Genomic DNA, 20,192 nt, shown 5'->3' with positions numbered 1-20,192 from the left:
ACTGAAATTATTTATAAACAGCTTGTGCAATTATGGCACAAATTGTTGTAAATGCTTCTCTGGGATCCCCTTTGTTCAGAAATAGCAGACATATATGTCTTTGGCGTTGCTTTTTGGTAGTTAGAAGGTCGCTAAATGCCGCTGCGCATCACACGTATATTATGTCTAGCAGTGAAGGAGTTAATTAGGTAGCTTGTAGGGAGCTTGCAGGGTTAATTTTAGCTTTAGTGTAGAGATCAGCCTCCCACCTGACACATCCCACCCCCTGATCCCTCCCAAACAGCTCCCTTCCCTCCCCCACCCGACAATTGTCCCCGCCATCTTAAGTACTGGCAGAAAGTCTGCCAGTACTAAAATAAAAGTTTTTTTGGGGGGTTTTAGGTTTTAAAAAAAAAAAAAAATGTCTGCTGTGTAGGACACCCCTTAGCCCCCAACCTCCCTGATCCCCCCCCCAAACAGCTCTTTAACCCCCCCCCTCTGCCTTTATTGTGCAGCATATTGGGTACTGGCAGCTATCTGCCAGTACCCAGTTTGAAAAATAATATTGCATTTTAATTTTTTTATTTTATTAAAAATGTTCTTTATTTCTGTAGTGTAGCTGCCCCCCCCCCCTCAACATCCAACTCCCCACCCTCTCCCAGATGCATTGATTTTCAAATCCCACCCTCCCCAGTCCTCTCTCCCACCCTCCAGATCTACAGCATATTGATGCTGAAACAGATCTCACTTGCAAGCGCGCGCATGTGCAAATATCTGGGGGGGATTTTGGTTTATTTTAAAAAATACGTATCATCTGGTTCGTGGATGCTTTATTTTTTGTGCCCATGTAAGAATGTGTGGGTGAAAATCTTAGTTTCAAGTAAATTTAATTTGAGAATCTTAGTTTTAAGTAAATTTAATGTGAGACCGTTAGATACAATGCAATGCATTTCAGCTCTCACTCACTGGCATCCAAGAGCCACATTCTGCCCATGTTTGACAGTCAGACATGGGCAGAATTTGGCCCTTGGATGCCAGTGAGATGAGAGCTGAAGTGCATAGCTGCTCAAATAAATGTTCTAGTTGCCAGAAACAATGTTACTGTCATGGATGGTAAATTTTCTGATGATAATTCCTCTGATTCTGAATTCATTTCAACCATTTCTTGACCTTGCAACTTTTATATAATGGGGTTTGTTTGGCTTCTTCAATGATTGGATTACAATCATTACACCACTGTCTGTGACTGACTGTTGAGAACGGTTCATTACCTGAGCCTGAGGTCAAATAGACTAAGACTCCAGACAAACGTGGATCCGGCTTGCTCCTCCATCCTCCACAGCCACACACAGCTGACAGCTCCTCCTTGCTCTAGTTAGTAGTAGTCACTCAAGTCGTCTCGTCGCAGTACACGCAATGATCAGCACAGGGCAGGCACGCCACGCACTTGCACTCAGCAGCTACCTCCTGTACTGTCTTCCCGCCTGATGTCTGTGTCGCGCAACGTAAATCCGACGTCACCCACACTCTGTCACTCAGCAGCCCAGCAGGCACGCCTCCCCGGCAGCGCTGGATGCTGATTGGCTGTGATCTAGCTCCATCATGGAGGCGGTTTTGAGAACCGCCTCTATTGGAGCTTGTATGGGGCCCGGCAAGACACCACTGGGTGGCGCTAGCTCTTAGTGAACTGAGAACTATATTCAGTATCCATGTTGCGCAATTAATGGAGGGCAGCGGAACGGCTCACTACCTCCTTATTGCGCAACATGGATGCTGAATTTCATTGGCAGCAGTAGGAAATATTAAAATAATGATGATGTGGGTAATTGCTGGCGGGGGGTGTACCCTTGGGGGGGCGTGGCCAAAAAAGACAAAAAATACTTTCTTTTAATAAATATTATTTTAAATCTTTTTTCTCTGCCTCCTATTACTGCACGTCACTGGATGTTAGTATAATTTTATTCAAAGTATAGGAAAAGTATATTACAGAATATTAATTTATGTTTTATTTATGCAATGCAATATTATTATTTTATCTATTGCTGCTGACTGATGTTAATGATCTGCTTTGAATGCCATGCTATATACATACACTTTTCAGTACAACTGTAATTTTTCTCATAATTTTCACAACTGAGTTTTTTAATGGATTTAAATGACCTTAAATTTAAAAACATGTTTCAATGCTTAGCATTACTTTTTACAACATTACCTTATTGTACCACTGCTTGCCTACACTTATGTGTTTAACTCCCACAAAAGTTAAAATCAGCTTCAGAGAGGAAACTAAAGGTACAGTCTACTCCAGAATTGTTATTGTTGAAAAAGATAGATAATCTAAATGTATTACCCATTCCCTAGTTTTGCATAACCAACACAGTTACTTTTTACCTCTGTGATTACCTTATATCTAAGCCACTGCAGACTGCCCCTTATTCCAGTTCATTTTACAGACTTGCATTTTAGCCAATCAGTGATGACTCATAAGTTAATCCAAGTGAGTGAGCACAATGTTATCTATATGGCACACATAAACTAGCGCTGTCTAGCTATGGAAAACTGTCAAAATGCACTGAGATAAAAGTAAATTGGAAAGTTGTTGCATGCCCTATCTGAATTAAAGTTTAATTTTGACTTGACTGTGCCTTTAAACCCTTAACCGCTGGTCTTTAAGCCCTTAAGGACCATCCCCGTACCCTGTAAAACACTGCTGTTCTGGGTCTCTTTCTGCCGCAAGCTCGCTAACAGTGGTGAGATTGCGCTATTTCTGCATGCCCACGTGTGGGGCAGTGCAGAAATACACTTGCAGAGTAGGAATCAGGGGGTGGGAAGTGTCAGGTGGGAGGGTAATCTCTACACTAAAGCTAAAATTAACCTTACAAGCTACCTGATTAACCCCTTCACTGCTGGGAATAATAAAAGTGTGGTGTGCAGCTGCAATTAGTGGCCTTCTATTTACCAAAAAGCAATTGCAAGGCCATATATGTCTGCTATTTCTGAACAAAGGGGTCCCAGGGAAGCTTTAACAACCATTTGTGCCATGATTGCACAAGCAGTATGTAAATAATTTCTATGAGAAAGCTAAAGTTTGTGAAAAAGTGAAGATTTTTTTCATTTGATCACATTTGGCGGTGAAATGGTGGCATGAAATATACCAAAATGGGCCTAGATCAATACTTTGGGTTGTCTACTAAAAAAATATATATATAGTTTTGATAGGTAAATTAAAAAAAAAACAAGGACGACTGAACCCTGCTCATGCGAGCATTAATTCTGGACAGTGACGTGCAGTCACAGGAGGCAGGTGAGGCAGTGCCTCCCCTGGCCAATGTATGTAATAACAGCCTTTTTTCAAAATAAAAAAATAAAAAAATTAGAACTTTTTTTTTATATATATATTTTTTTACCCCCCCCCCCTACCCCCCCACCCCTCCACCAAAATCAGGATTGTGTTTGTGTGTACTCAACACACTGTGAATTAATTAACTTATAAAACGTAATACATCAATACATTCATATATTGCACAAGACAAGGCCAGCCAGCTATCCTTGCATTGCGCAATATGAATGTATTGACTACTGTGGAAGTGTATGGGATGCTGAGAGACTGCCACCAAGAGGAGAAAAGGTGCTAATGCAGTGCTCTCCAATGCGCCCCATACGCTTCCACTGGAGGCTTGACTGTGAAAGCCTCCGTCCGGACTCAGCCCTGGCCGCCTCTCAGAGTCTCACTCTCAGCCAATCAGATTCAGAATTCAGAACTCGTCTGAATCTCTCTGGGGCTGGCTGTCTCTGAGTGCCGGGCGGGAAGGAAATAGAATCCTTCCGGGTGTCACGTGCGGTCACGTGTCAGAGCAGCTCAACTCAGACTAGAGATGGAGTCAGACGTGTCCACCGTGACTGCAGTCTGCAGCAGCCCTGAGCCAGCCACGCACGGCCACCGGGTCCATCGCACTCGCAGTGTGCACTCAGTGTTAGGTTGTCAGCTCAGCAGGAGTGAGACCGGCGAGGACATGAGACGTCAACTTCAGTGATGACCAGGTTAGTGATGAGAGGCTGAGCTGCTGCTGCTGCTGCCATGCTGTACTTCCACCTGGGGCCCGGCAATGCAATCCAGCATGACCCAGAACACCAGCCGTTAAAATGAAGAGGTGACAGGGAGCTGTATAAAGAGGTTTGCTGCATATTAAGTATAAAAAAAGAGATAACAGAAAAGTTGGGTAATTGGGAAGTAGGGTCTGTATAAACATGTTACCTGCATAATGAGTAGTGTACAATGAATAGGTGAGAGGGGTAGGGTGCTGTTGAGTGTAGAGAGGTTTACTAGTACAGTGGCAGTGCGGTTGTATATAGAGGTTTTCTGCTACAATAAACAGGTGAAAGGGGTATTGGGGCTGTATAATGAGTTTTTCTCAAAGTACAGTGGGGCTATATAGAGAGGTTTTCTGCATAAAAAGTATACAATGAGCGGGTAAGAGGGGTAGTGGGGCTGTAGTATAAAAAGGTTTTTTTTTGCATAGTAAGTACAATGAGCAGGTAAGTTGGGTAGTGGGTGCATATTAAATACTATGAACAGGTGAGAGGAATAGGGGGCTGTATAAAGAGGTTGTCTGCATATTAAGTACAATGAACAGGTGAGAGGGGTAAATGACTGTATAATAAGGTTTTGTGCATATGAAATACTATGAAGAGTTGAGAGGGGTAGGGGGGGCTATATAAAGAGGTTAAGTGAACAGATGAGAGGAGTAAAGGACTGTATAAAGAGGTTTTGTGCATATGAAATACTATGAACATTTATCTGCATACTGTTCTTTAGAAGTGAGTTATGCTTGGTGATCTATTCAGGGCTCTGTCAGTTTCCTTATTTTTAGTGTAAGCAAACTGTTCCAGCATTTTTGTTTATAGTTATCAGTGACCCTGTTTGAGGTGATATTACTAAGATGTGTGTTGTTATTACTGTACAGCATCTCCCATAATGCTGAAACTGACTGTAATTGTTGTTAGTGGTTTGACCTGGCTGGTATCATGTAACATAATTCTTACAAATGGAATTTGACCATAAAAGCTGAAGAAAACTGCTCCATGTGCTGATCTTATATCTAAACAGTGGGCAATTGGATTTAGCATTAGTAGCCCCTAAATAACTGTCTGAGAGATGTGATGTGATGTCATTATGAAAAACATGACTATTGCCAAGTCATTTTTTTGTTCTCCAGCAGCCATGGGATTAATAGAAATAAAGGGAGAGCCGGGCAGGCTTATTGAGAAAATATGGCTACTGGAGTACAGCTGTGTATCAAGGGTGGTGGTGATTATACTGCACAGTCATCACCTCTTGGGCTGAGGGCTCATGTCATGACCAAGTTCATATTTAATAAGAGTGCCTAGAAGATTGCTCTTTTTTTGGTATGCCTTCCAAATATCTGCCTGCCTTGTAATATCCATAGTATTTTTTTATTTAATTAGCAAGAAAAACAAATAGCTAAGTTGACAATAAATATTTACAGGGGATTCTCAAAGGGACTTGAGAATCCCCTGTAACTATTTATTGTCAAGCTATTTGTTTTTCTTGCTAATTAAATAAAAAAATACTATGGATATTACAAGGCAGGCAGAGATTTGGAAGGCATACCAAAAAAAGAGCAATCTTCTAGGCACTCTGTCTTATTAAATATGAACTTGGTCATATTTTCTCAATAAGCCTGCCCGGGCTCTCCCTTTATTTCTAGTAATCCCATGGCTGCTGGAGAACAAAAAATGACTTGCATAGTCATGTTTTTCATAATGACATCACATCAATACTTTAATATGAGACAGTTATTTAGGGGCTGGTGTTCTTTCTGGGTCATGCTGTACTTCCCCCCCCCCGAGGCCCGGCAATCCAGTAAAATAATAGAAACAAGGGGTTGACATGAAATATAAACTATTAAAATTATGTTTCCTCCATTTCAGTGTGTTCATAATGTGATCCATTTTACCTGATGGATTGGATTAAAATGGAAATGGCTGTTTTTTCTGTTGAAACCACAACCTGTACTTCAAAATTCCAAAATGCACATTTCTATTTTACTTTTATTATTATGTACTGCATTATTTTGGTATCCTTTGTTGAAGAGCATACCTAAGTGGGATGTGCATGTGTGTTTCTTGAGCACCGTATTGCAGCAGCTGTGTTGGCAGTATTGATAATTTGTATGGTAAATTATTTCTATTTTTACAATACAGTAGTGAGAGTAGAGAAGAGATTGTGTAGCATTCTAATTGCTTAGTAACTGGTACTGTGCCAGAGAATTGTGTGAGTGGTTATGTGTGTGTGTGTGTGTCAGTGAGCATGAGCACAGTGAGTATGTGTGCTTTATTCTCCAGGTAATCAACACATTTCAGATAAACTAGTGCTTTAGTTTCTCAACCATGGTCCTCAAGTACCCTCAACAGGCCAGGCTTTCATTAAAGCTGAACCAGTGCACAGGTGAAGTAATCAGCTGATCAGTAACACAGTGGTTACTAACTTGCTCTCACCCATCAGCTGATTACTTCACCTGTGCACTGGTTCAGCTATAATTAAAACCTGCCCTGTTGGGGGTACTTGCGGCCCGCGGTATATGTGTTTCTTCGGCGTATCGTATCTAGTGCCTCACCAGCCTCTAACTTCACTGCACCTCACTGATTCTGGATCCACTGATGATCATAGATGACTTGAATACATTCTGTCCTCTTCTTCCTCTTCTTCTTTTATCTTGGGGAGCATATGTGGGGCCCGATAATGATAAAGATTAAGATAAAGCTAAATATAAATGGAGAAGCAGAGTGTGGTTCATGGCAGAAGGAATGAAGTGCAGACGCACAGATCATATAGATGACATAGAATCTGATTACTCTTCCCTTAGGATATAAGAAAATATTCAAATTTAAAAAGTAAGCGGCTGACAGTTATCTGTTATTTTTATTTTTACATTTCTGTTTATTTCTTTATTTTGCTATTTCTACTTTTCTTTAGCGTTGTTAAAATTATTGTTCCAAATTGTTTACTTCAATAAGAAACCATTTGGGCGGGCATTGGTTCAGACTTTAACCCCTTAACGACCAACAACGTATGGGGTACGTCCTGCAAAAAAATGCAGTTAATGACCAAGGATGTACCCCATACGTCGTTGGTCTTTGAAAGCAGTGGAAGCGATCCTGATAGCTTCCAGCTGCTTTCATGTTATTGCAGTGATGCCTCAATATTGAGGCATCCTGCAATAACTGTTTTTAGCCATCCGATGCAGAGAGAGCCACTCTGTGGCCCTCTCTGCATCGGCTATCGATGGCAGTTATCGTTGGTGGGTGGGAGCTCATCCAGGGAGGCGGGTGGGCAGTCATTGGTGGAGGAGGGGGGAGGGATCTTGTGCGGGTGCGTGCGCGTGCACGGGCGCGCACACGAGAGCCGTGCATGTGCGTGCATGTGAGATCTATGAAAACAGCATCAATATGCTGTAGATCTGGAGGGTGGGAAAGAGGACTGGGGAGGGTGGGATTTTAAAATCAAGGCATCTGGGAGAGGGTGGGGGGTTGGATGTTGAGGGGGGGCAGCTACACTACAGAAATAAATAAAATATTTAATAAAATAAAAAATACATTATTATTTTTCAAACTGGGTACTTGGAGACAGCTGCCAGTACCCAATATGGTGCACAATAAAGGCAGAGGGGGGGGGGGGTTAAAGAGCTGTTTGGGGGGGATCAGGGAGGTTGGGGGCTAAGGGGGGTCCTACACAGCAGAAGAATTATTTAAAAAAAAAAAAAAAAAAAAACTAACCCCCCCCAAAAAACTTTTATTTTAGTACTGGCAGACTTTCTGCCAGTACTTAAGATGGCGGGGACAATTGTCGGGTGGGGGAGGGAAGGGAGCTGTTTGGGAGGGATCAGGGGGTGGGATGTGTCAGGTGTGAGGCTGATCTCTACACTAAAGCTAAAATTAACCCTGCAAGCTCCCTACAAGCTACCTAATTAACTCCTTCACTGCTAGACATAATATACGTGTGATGCGCAGCGGCATTTAGCGACCTTCTAACTACCAAAAAGCAACGCCAAAGCCATATATGTCTGCTATTTCTGAACAAAGGGGATCCCAGAGAAGCATTTACAACAATTTGTGCCATAATTACACAAGCTTTTTGTAAATAATTTCAGTGAGAAACCTAAAATTGTGAAATATTTAAAAAAAAATTTAATTTGATCGCATTTGGCGGTGAAATGGTGGCATGAAATATACCAAAATGGGCCTAGATCAATACTTGGGGTTGTTTACTACACTACACTAAAGCTAAAATTAACCCTACAAGCTCCCTACATTGCTCCCTAATTAACCCCTTCACTGCTGCACATAATACACGTGTGGTGCGCAGTGGCATTTAGCGGCCTTCTAATTACCAAAAAGCAATGTAAAAGCCATATATGTCTGCTATTTCTGAACAAAGGGGATCCCAGAGAAGCATTTAAAACCATTTGTGCAATAATTGCACAAGCTGTTTGTAAATAATTTCAGTGAGAAACCTAAAGTTTGTGAAAAAATTTGTGAAAAAGTGAACATTTTTTTTTATTTGATCGCATTTGGCGGTGAAATGGTGGCATGAAATATACCAAAATGGGCCTAGATCAATACTTTGGGATGTCTTCTAAATATATATATATATATACATGTTAAAGGATATTCAGGGATTCCTGACAGATATCAGTGTCCCAATGTAACTAGCGCTAATTTTGAAAAAAAGTGGTTTTGAAATAGCAAAGTTTTATTTAGTGCCCTATAACTTTAAAAAAAAGCAAAGAACATGTAAACATTGGGTATTTCTAAACTCAGGAAAAAATTTAGAAACTATTTAGCATGGGTGTTTTTTGGTGGTTGTAGATGTGCAACAGATTTTGGGGGTCAAAGTTTGAAAAAATTGTTTTTTTTCCATTTTTTCCTCATATTTTATAATTTTTTTAATAGTAAATTATAAGATATGATGAAAATAATGGTATCCTTAGAAAGTCCATTTAATGGCGAGAAAAACGGTATATAATATGTGTGGGTACAGTAAATGAGTAAGAGGAAAATTACAGCTAAACACAAACACCGCAGAAATGTAAAAATAGCCTTGGTCCCAAACGGTCAACAAATGGAAAAGTGCTCTGGTCACTAAGGGGTTAATTAAACCTATGGACATTAAGACACAGTCAATTCTCCCGGACCAAGGCCAGGTCTAGATTTATGCTTCAAAAAAAAAACCAAAAAAAAAAAAAACCAAGGCTCTATTTCTGTTTAGATGGAGTGATGGCAAAAACGCTAAAAATGCTCTAGTCTTCTGGGGAAGTTATAGGGGCCGATTTACTATGCCCCGAATGGGGCCAACTCGCCCTGTTTCCACACAAGTCTTCAGGCTCGCTGGAAACAGGAGTTAAGAAGCAGCGATCTTAAAGGGACATGAAACCCACATTTTTTCTTTCATGATTTAGAAAGAGCATGCAATTTTAAACAACTTTCTAATTTACTTCTATTATCTAACTTGCTTCATTCTCTTGATATTCTTTGCTGAAAAGCATATCTAGATATGCTCAGCAGCTGCTGATTTGTGGCTGCACATTTATGCCTTGTGTGATTGGCTCACCAATGTGCAGTACTATTTATTCAACAAATGATATTTAAAGAATGAAGCAAATTAGATAAAAGAAGTAAAATGGAATGTTATTTAAAATTGTATTCTCTACCTGAATCATGGAAGAAAAATGTTGAGTTTAGTGTCCCTTTAAGACCACTGCTCCTTAACTGGATCTGCCTCCTCTGAGCGGCGTACAGCAATCAACACGATCCAATACGATCGGGTTGATTGGCACCCCCTGCTAGCGGCAGATTGGCCGCAAATCTGCAGGGGGCGGCATTGCACAAGCAGTTCACTAGAACTGCTTGTGCAATGCTGAATGCTGACAGCGTATGCTGTCCGCATTCAGCGATGTCTGTTGGACATGATACGCTACAGTGTATCATGTCCGACAGACATTAGTAAATTGGCCCCTTAGTCTGAAATGCCCGTTAACTTTCGATCATGAACTTGAAGACAGTCGGTAAGTCAACGCAGTAAGAGAACAGGTGTTAGGAAAACACAGACCTAGGGGAACCTCCAATTCAATCTAATTTAAAGATATACAAATGATTGTGTTACTTTGTTGAATAAATTACAAATTAATTTGTCAGTGAAGTTAGCTATTTTTGTCAGTACAGTAAGTATTATGGAAGTGACAAAGCCTTTTTTTTACATTTGTCCTTTTTTAACAATAACATTTTTTTTAAATAAAACTATTTTGATTTGATTCATTCTAGAAATCTATTAAAAATGTCAGTCATAAGTGTCACAAATCATTTAGGATGCTAACACACTGCTGTAATATAGTAGCAGAATAAAATATCATACTAAACACTAAAATTAGAAGACTATTTAGAACTCAGCAAAGTTTAGAGATTCATTTTCAGTTTAACATTACACTTCCGTGAACATGTGATTGCATAATCACCACATGATATTTTTAGCCAATGGGGACTCTTACTTTCCCACAGACAGCACCTCCTATGTAAAAATAGCATAACATTCTGACTTTCAAGGAACAATGTAAAAATATCATACATATCAAATGGTAGTTTTTAATGAAGGTCTTACCAAGAGCATAAATCTTCCCCAGATGGACAGTCAAGCCATGCGCACTCCGCCTGTGTTTCATTGGTGCCATGGTTTCCCAGGAATTCCTATCTATGTAGTATCTTTCCACGCTATCCAACTGGTTGTTGCCATCATATCCTCCAACTGCATAAATATAGCTGTCTAGTGCTACCACCCCTATATATATATAGAAATTAAAGAACAAAATACAGGTTTGTAAATTGCAAAGAGTGACTGAGTATAGACTTGTGGACAAAGTTATCTTAAGAACAAATTAGTGTGTGTCTGGGTGGTCTTATTTGAAACTAGGTCAAAGGCTGCAAGGCTGTTAAAGGAAGAAATTATTACAATATCACTTACATGTGTCCCTATATAAAAAACTTGTAAAATAGGCTAACAAGATGACAGGGTTAAAACATTTATTTTGCAATCCAGTGCTTAAAGGGATAGTAAAATACTTTTGTAATTATATAACAAATCTGTTGTCTTGCTATAGAATAACATATCATCCAAGTCTAAACAGTTTTAAAACAAATAAACTCTGAAAATGTTTTTTTACATTATATGCCAACAATACAGTAAATCTATAATAATAGCACAAATGAAAACACATTGGTTACACATGCTTTAAAACCATGCTCTCTCCACACTACAGAGATCTGCATTCACCAAAGATGTGCTATATTATCCTATGGAAGACACATTGGCACTCCTCTAGACAGCGAAGGTCAGACTACTTTTTTTTTATAACATTTCGCCTGGCAAACAGATTGCTAGATTGGCAAGACTGAAATGAGCAATTCTCGCAGACCTGACGATCTTTTGAACATTTAGGGGTCGATTTATCAACCCCTTCGCCAATCTACGACTGCAGGTTCTCACAAGAGAACCTGCAGTCCGTATTTATGAAGCAGCGGTGATCAGACTGCTGCTTCCCTAACCTTTTGCCACCTCTTATGTGGCGAATTTCAAGCTCCCCGGTCTGACCGGGGAGATTGACATCTACTACCCAAGTGTGATTGGCTGTGCGCGGGCAGGGGGCGGGATTGCATTAGAGCGCAAAATAGCACTCGTGTGCAATGCTGAATTCCGGCTGTGGAATTCAGCCCACCAGAGGCAAGCTGCGGTGGACAGGGGCGCGTATGTGCGCCCCTGTCCGCTGCAGCATTATAAATCGATCCTTTAGGCCTAGGTACTTCTATAGCAGTGCACTATAGCGCAGTGCTTTCCTTCAGGTACACTGGTTTTGCATTTGCAAGTGAGTTCCAATATCACTGTATTAAACAGTCTGCTATTTATAAGCATTTTAGAAAACTTCATAAAGATAAGGTTCCTAATAACAATGACTTGCAAACCCAAAAACTATCAACTGAATTGTTTAAAGGGACAGTGTACTGTAAAACAGTTTTCCTCTTAACGTGTATACAATGATTTGTTATACCAGATGCAAAGTTTTAAATGTATGGGGAACTGATCCTTTAGGTATATTTGTGTATGAAATAGCTGCCTCTGGTAACTGAAACCACAAGCCAATCAAATGGGCTGATCTTCCAGGGAGATTAGATCTCTTGATGTTATCTATATTTACACAAAATTATCTTTATCTTGTCTCTATACATATGGTGAGACTAATACTTAGGTCCCTATATTTAAAACATTGACGGACCAATGAGAAATTGCCTGTTTGGGTCTGCCGGGCTGGAGATATATTTAAAAAGTGGGCTGAATCTCTCTGTGCTGACGAGTAGCAATGTGTCTCCCATAGGATATAAAGGGGAATAAGTAAAAAAAAATCACGCTTAAAGGGACAGTCAACACCAAAATTTTTGTTGTTTAAAAAGATAGATGATCCCTTTATTACCCATTCCCCAGTTTTGCACAGAAAACATGGTTATATTAATATACTTTTTACCTCTGGGATTATCTTGTATCTAAGCCTCTGCAAACTGCCCCCTTATTTCAATTCTTTTGACAGACTTGCATTTTGGCCAATCAGTGCTTACCTCTAGGTAACTTCAAGTCCGTGGGCTCAATGTTATTTTTATGACACACATGAATTAATGCCCTCTAGCGGTGAAAAACTATCAAAATGCATTCACATAAGAGGCGGCCTTCAAGGTCTAAGAAATTAGCATATGAGCTAGGGATGGGCGAATGTTTCTAAAAATTCGAAATTTAAAACGAATTTTGATACATTCGTTCGTTCGAATCGAATTTCGAATGTTTATATAACATTCTAACATTCTATTTTCCTTTTCGAATTTTTCAATAAAATTCGAAAATATTCGTTCGAATAATAGAATGTTTATCTATGCAATTCATTCAATTTCGAAATGTAATATTCGAATTTGAATGTGACATTCGAATTCGAATGTGACATTCAAATTTGAAATAGTATTTCTAGTCTACAACTGTGTTTAATAAATGTAATATTCGAATTCGAATGCTACATTCAAATTCGAATGTCACATTCGAATTTGAAGTAGTATTTCTAGTTTGCAACTGTGTTTTTTAAATGTAATATTCGAATTCGAATGTCACATTCGAATTCGAAATAGTATTTCTAGTTTGCAACTGTGTTTAATAAATGTAATATTCAAATTCGAATGTGATATTCAATTCGAATGTGACATTCGATTCAAATGTGAAATTCGAATTCGAAATAGTATTTCTAGTCTAATACTGTGTTTTATAAATGTAATATTCGAATTCGAATGTGACATTTGATTCGAATGTGATATTCGATTCGAATGTGACATTCGAAATAGTGTTTCTAGTCTACAATTGTGTTTTATAAATGTAATATTCGAATTCGAATGTGACATTCGAATGTAACATTCGAATTCGAATGTGACATTCGAATTCGAATATGACATTCGAATTCGAATGTGACATTCGAAAACTGTAAATAACATTTGAAAATCGAATTTTTAAGAATATTCGTTCTTATCAACATTCTATTATGTAATTCGAATTTCTACAATAACATTCGTTCTAACATTCAAATTCGGATACAGACACATTCACCCATCCCTAATATGAGCCTACCTAGGTTTAGTTTTTAACTAACAATACCAAGAGAACAAAGCAAAATTGGTGATAAAAGTAAATTGGAAAGTTGTTTAAAATAACATGCCCGATATGAATCATGAAAGTTTATTTTGGACTTGACTGTCCCTTTAAAAACACAATACAAGTTTTTTACTATCACTCCTAAAGTTTACATACATAGGGGGATATTTATCAAAGGTCTGGCGGACCTGATCCAACAGTGCGGATCAGGTCCGCCAGACCTCGCTGAATGCGGAGAGAAATATGCTCTCCGTATTCAGCATTGCACCAGCAGCTCTTGTGAGCTGCTGGTGCAATGCGGCCCCCTGCAGATTCGCCAGCAGGGGGTGTCAACCAACCCGATCATACTCGATCGGGTTGAATTGCAGCAATGTCTGTCCGCCTGCTCAGAGCAGGTGGACAGGTTATGGAGCAGTGGTCTTTAGACCGCTGCTTCATAACTGCTGTTTCTGGCGAGCCTGCAAGAACACGGCCCTCAATCTCCATCCGGAGCTTGATAAATGGGCCCCATGTTCTAACACCTATACTATAAAATACATATACATTGTAAATACATATATCATATACCCACAATCCCACTGCTCCTTTAGGTCTATTATTGATATGTTTAATTCCCTATTGTATTGTAAGAACAGGGGTTGATCGTATCTTGCATGACACAAATGAAGTCTCACAGAAGAAATACACACCACTGCCAGCTCTTTGATCAGGCATGCTGTTTGAATACTGGTGAATGGCCCTCACAGGATATGTGTGTATGGCGCAGAAAAAGGAAATTTATGCTTACCTGATAAATTTATTTCTTTTACGATATGACGAGTCCACTGATTTCATCCTTACTTATGGGATTACGCCTCCTGGTCAGCAGGAAGTGGCAAAGAGCACCACAGCAGAGCTGTATATATAGCTCCTCCCTTCCCTCCCACTCCAGTCATTCGACCCAAGTTAGGAAGAGAAAGGAAAAGCCAAAGGTGCAGAGGTGACTGAAGTGTAACAAAAAATAAGTAAATACCTGTCTTAGAAATGACAGGGTGGGCCGTGGACTCATCACATCGTAAAAGAAATAAATTTATCAGGTAAGCATAAATTTCCTTTTATTTTACAAGATATGATGAGCCCACGGATTTCATCCTTACTTATGGGATACAATACCAAAAAGTGTGAAGAGACGACCAAGTTGCAGCCTTGCAAATCTGTTCAACAGAATCATCGTTTTTAAATGCCCATGAGGAAGCCACAGCCCTAGTAGAATGAGCCGTAATTCTTTCAGGAGGCTGTTGTCCAGCAGTCTCATATGCCAGACGGATGATACTCTTCAGCCAAAAAGAAAGAGAGGTAGCCGTAGCTTTCTGGCCCCTACGCTTTCCAGAAAAAAACAACAAATAATGAAGATGATTGACGAAATTCTTTAGTCGCCTGCAAGTAAAACTTCAGGGCACGGACCACGTCCAAGTTATGCAACAGACGCTCCTTCTTAGAAGAAGGATTAGGACATAATGAAGGAACAACAATTTCCTGATTAATATTCTTATTAGAAACAACCTTAGGAAGGAAACCAGGTTTGGTATGTAAAACCACCTTATCAGAATGGAAAATAAGATAAGGCGAATCACATTGTAATGCTGAAAGCTCAGAAACTCTACGAGCAGAAGAAATAGCAACCAAAAATAAAACCTTCCAAGATAACAACTTAATATCTATGGAATGCATGGGTTCAAACGGAACCCCTTGAAGAACATTAAGAACTAAATTCAAACTCCAGGGTGGAGCAATTGGTCTAAACACAGGCTTGATTCTGGTCAGAGCCTGACAAAAAGACTGAATGTCTAGAACATCTGCGAAACGTTTGTGTAGTAAAATCGACAAAGCAGAGATTTGTCCCTTTAAGGAACTTGCTGATAACCCTTTCTCCAATCCCTCTTGGAGAAAAGATAAAATCCTGGGAATCCTAACTCTATTCCATGAATAGCCCTTGGATTCGCACCAATAAAGATATTTACGCCATATCTTATGGTAGATCTTTCTAGTAACAGGCTTACGTGCCTGAATCAAAGTATCAATGACCGAATCAGAGAACCCCCGCTTAGATAAAATCAAGCGTTCAATCTCCAGGCAGTCAGCTGCAGAGAAACTAGATTCGGATGTTGGAAGGGTCCCTGAATGAGAAGGTCCTGCCTCAATGGAAGCTTCCACGGCGGCAGAGAGGACATGTCCACCAGATCTGCATACCAAGTCCTGCAAGGCCACGCAGGTGCGATTAGAATTACCGAAGCCCTCTCCTGTTTGATCCGTGCAATCACCCGGGGAAGGAGAGCAAACGGTGGAAACACATAAGCTACGTTGAACGACCAAGACACTGCCAAGGCATCTATCAGTTCGGCCTGAGGATCCCTTGACCTGGATCCATATCTTGGGAGCTTGGCATTCTGACGAGACGCCATCAGATCCAATTCCGGTCTGCCCCATCTGAGAATCAGGGAGGCAAAGACCTCCGGATGGAGTTCCCACTCCCCCGGATGAAACGGCTGTCTGCTTAAAAAGTCTGCTTCCCAGTTGTCCACTCCTGGGATGTGGATTGCTGACAGATAACAAGAGTGAGCCTCCGCCCACCGAATTATCTTGGATACTTCTGTCATCGCTAAGGAACTCCTTGTTCCTTCCTGATGATTGATGTAAGCCACAGTGGTGATGTTGTCCGACTGAAAACGGATGAATTTGGCTGAAGCCAACTGAGGTCAAGCCTGAAGCACATTGAATATTGCTCTCAATTCCAGAATATTGATTGGAAGTAGAGACTCCGACCGAGTCCACACACCCTGAGGCTTCAAGGAATTCCAGACTGCACCCCAACCTAGTAGACTGGCATCCGTTGTCACTATCACCCATGAGGGTCTGCAGAAGCACGTCTCTTGGGACAGATGATCCGGCAACAACCACCAAAGAAAAAGGTCTCTTGTCTCCTGATCCAGATCTATCTGAGGAGACAAATTTGCATAATCTCCATTCCACTGCCTGAGCATGCTCAGTTGTAGCGGTCTGAGATGAAAACGAGCAAACGGAATGATGTCCATTGCCACCACCATCAATCCAATTACCTCCATGCACTGAGCCACTGATGGTTGAGGATTGGACTGAAGGGCTCGGCATGTATTCACAATCTTTAACTTTCTGACCTCTGTCAAGAAAATTTTCATGGATATGGAATCTATCAGAGTTCCCAAGAAGGGAACCCTTGTCTGTGGAATTAGTGAACTCTTTTCTAGATTCCCCTTCCACCCGAGAGTCCTCAGAAAGGACAGAACCATGTCTGTATGAGACTTTGTCAGATGGTAAGACGATGCCTGGATCAGAATATCGTCTAGATAAGGCGCCACTGCAATACCCCACGGCCTGAGAACCGCCAGAAGGGACCCTAGAACCTTCGTGAAGATCTTGGGTGCTGTGGCCAACCCGAAGGGAAGAGCCACAAACTGAAAATGTTTGTCCAGGAAGGCAAACCTTAGGAACTGATGATGATCCTTGTGGATAGGAATATGAAGGTATGCATCCTTCAAGTCCACGTTAGTCATATATTGACCCTCCTGGATCAATGGTAGAATTTTTCGAATAGTCTCCATCTTGAAGGATGGGACTCTGAGAAACTTGTTTAGACTCTTGAGATCTAAAATGGTCTGAACGTTCCCTCTTTTTTGGGAACCACGAAAAGATTTGAGTAAAACCCCTGCCCCTGTTCCAGTATTGGAACAGGACAAATTACTCCCATAGTAGAGAGGTCTTTTACACAACTTAAGAACGCCTCTCTTTTTATCTGGTCTACAGACAATCGTGAAAGAAGAAACCTTCCCCTTGGGAGAGAATTTTTGAATTCCAGTTGATACCCTTGAGACACGATTTCCAGTGTCCAGGTGGTCCTGAACATCTCTTATCCAAACTTGGGTAAAGAGAGAAAGTCTGCCCCCTACTAGATCCGGTCCCGGATCGGGCGCCACCCCTTCATGCTGTCTTGGGAGCAGCAGTGGGCTTCTTGAGTTGTTTACCTTTGTTCCAAGCCTGGTTGGGTCTCCAGACGGCCTTGGCTTGAGCAAAATTCCCTTCCTGTTTAGCGGAAGAAGAAGCGGGGACTCCTTTGAAGTTCCGAAAGGAACGAAAATTATTTAGTTTACCCCTCAGTTTAGCTGCTTTATCCTGAGGTAGGAGATGACCCTTACCTCCCGTAATGTCAGAAATGATTTCTTTCAAGTCAGGCCCGAATAGGGTTTTCCCTTTGAAAGGAATAGCCAAAAGCTTTGACTTAGATGACACATCAGCAGACCAAGACTTTAACCATAACGCTCTATGCTCTAAAATGGCAAATCCGGGATTCTTAGCCGCCAACTTGGCAATCTCTAAGGCGGCGTCCGTAATAAAAGAATTAGCCAGCTTAAGAGCCTTAATTCTAACTAAAATTTCCTCTAAAGGAGTCTGTCTTAAGAGACTCTTCTAAGGCTTCAAACCAGAAGGCCGCCACAGTTGTAACTGGCACAATGCAGGCCGTCGTTTTTATAAGAAAACCCTGATGAATAAATAACTTCTTTAGAAGACCCTCCAACTTTTTATCCATAGGGTCTTTGAAAGCACAACTATCCTCAATAGGAATAGTAGTACGTTTAGCCAGGGTAGATATAGCTCCAAGAGTCCCGGCCGGTGTCAGATATGGGATACATTTTCTTAAAATTAGGAGAAGGAAGAGAACGGGATACCCGGTCTTTCCCATTCCAGCGTAATAATTTCCGAGATTCTCTTAGGAACCGGAAAGACATCAGAGTAAGCAGGCACCTCTAAATATTTGTCCATCTTACACAATTTCTCTGGTGGAACCACTATAGAGTCACAGTCATCCAGAGTCGCTAAAACCTCCCGAAGAAACAGGCGGAGGTGTTCAAGCCTAAATCTGAAGGACATTACGTCCGAGTCCGTCTGAGGTAACACACTTTCCGAGTCGGAAAGTTCCACCTCAGACAGAAGTTCCCTGACCCCCAATTCAGATCCCTGTGAGGGTACCTTGGAAATAGCCATCAAAGCATCAGAAGTCGCAGGAATCAGAGTGGCCTCTGTCCTGCTGCGTTTGCCCTGCAACACTGGCAACTTAGGTAAAACCTCTGTAAGGGTAGATGACATAACTGCAGCCATATCCTGCAGAGTAAATGAAGTGGACGTTGTTGAAGAACACGGCGTCGCTTGGGTGGGCGTTAAAGGTTGTGACACTTGGGGAGAAAGTCGCGGCATACCCTGATTCTCATCAGTCTGAGAATCATCCTTAGACATATTTGCATTAAAAAAAATCTGTTCTTTACATTGTAAGGCCCTTTCAGTACATGAGGGACAAAAAGTAAGAGGGGGGTTCCACATTGTCATCTAAACACATAGAACGTACTTTCCTGAATGTCAGACATGTTAAACAGACTAGCAATAGCAATAATAGTTGTTCTTTACTTGATATATTGAACTCTGAAGTCAAATCATATACTTAAAAATTTTGAACTAAAACGTGTACTGCGACTTTAAATAATAAAAGCGCAACAATTTTTCTGTTATCAGCAAAACAATGTTTGCAGCAATAAAAAATGCCCTTATGTGCCCAAATAAACTTGACAATATTGCACCGCTTGTTTGGTAATGTTATTTATCAATTTTTATCAACTTTTATGAGTTTTATCAAATTTATCAATACTTCAGGCCCCTGCACCTCGCCACAGCTCTGCTGTGGCGCCTACCTGCCCCCAGATCACACTGATTCGGCTTAAATAGCACTCCTAAATCTCTCTGTACCCTTCGAGTACAAAACAACTTAAGCCCCACCGGAGCCCAGGACCTTGCTGCTGATCCGATGAATACTGCGCGGCTGAGCGCGCAAAATTAGGCCCCGCCCACCGTGGGCGTAACTTGAGCCGTACTGAGGCCCGCATGGGCCAAAAAACAACATGTCGGTTTCCCAACTCAAATGTTAAAAACACCATTTGCCCCTCATATATACACACTTTAAATAATAAAAGCGCAACAATCATTAAATATTGCTCTCTCCCAGGCCTGTTATTTTTTTACATAAAAACGCCAGCTCATAGACAGCAAACCGCATCTCCCAGCGTCAGCCCACACAGCATATGTATAAGTGAAACACCAAACACACTGATAAATATCAAGATAAAAGGGAATTCCAGGTACACCATTTCCATTCCTATAGTGCTTCTGATTATCCCTCCCCAGTTAGGGAATAATGTCAGCATGTTCTGATGTATCAAGTCTCCCCAGAAACAAATGACTGAACATACCTCAATGCTGGTTGTAGCATGACACGGTTCTCCACATTGAAGATATTTCTTTACACTACCTTCAACTGTTCTGTGGAAACCAGCCGGATCTTAGATAATGTTTGCTAAGATCATCAACATCCGGGCAGAAAAATAAGATGTCTCCACTCCTCTTAGGG

The 20,192-nt window shown here is 40.9% G+C and overlaps 1 protein-coding gene across 2 annotated transcripts in view; it reads right to left on the bottom strand.

Annotated features, from left to right (window-relative positions):
• The window catches only part of LOC128649601 (kelch-like ECH-associated protein 1A), a 99,416-nt gene that overhangs the window by 12,621 nt on the left and 66,603 nt on the right, over positions 1–20,192 (bottom strand). For both annotated transcript variants that reach the window (XM_053702956.1, XM_053702957.1), the window contains exon 6: positions 10,655–10,831. In XM_053702956.1, coding sequence (XP_053558931.1) covers positions 10,655–10,831 — 177 coding nt within the window. The remainder of the gene's footprint in view (positions 1–10,654; positions 10,832–20,192) is intronic.

The sequence above is a fragment of the Bombina bombina genome, chromosome 2 (assembly GCF_027579735.1).
Source record: "Bombina bombina isolate aBomBom1 chromosome 2, aBomBom1.pri, whole genome shotgun sequence".
Lineage (NCBI taxonomy): Eukaryota > Metazoa > Chordata > Amphibia > Anura > Bombinatoridae > Bombina > Bombina bombina.
This window is presented reverse-complemented; position numbering and strand designations above follow the sequence as displayed.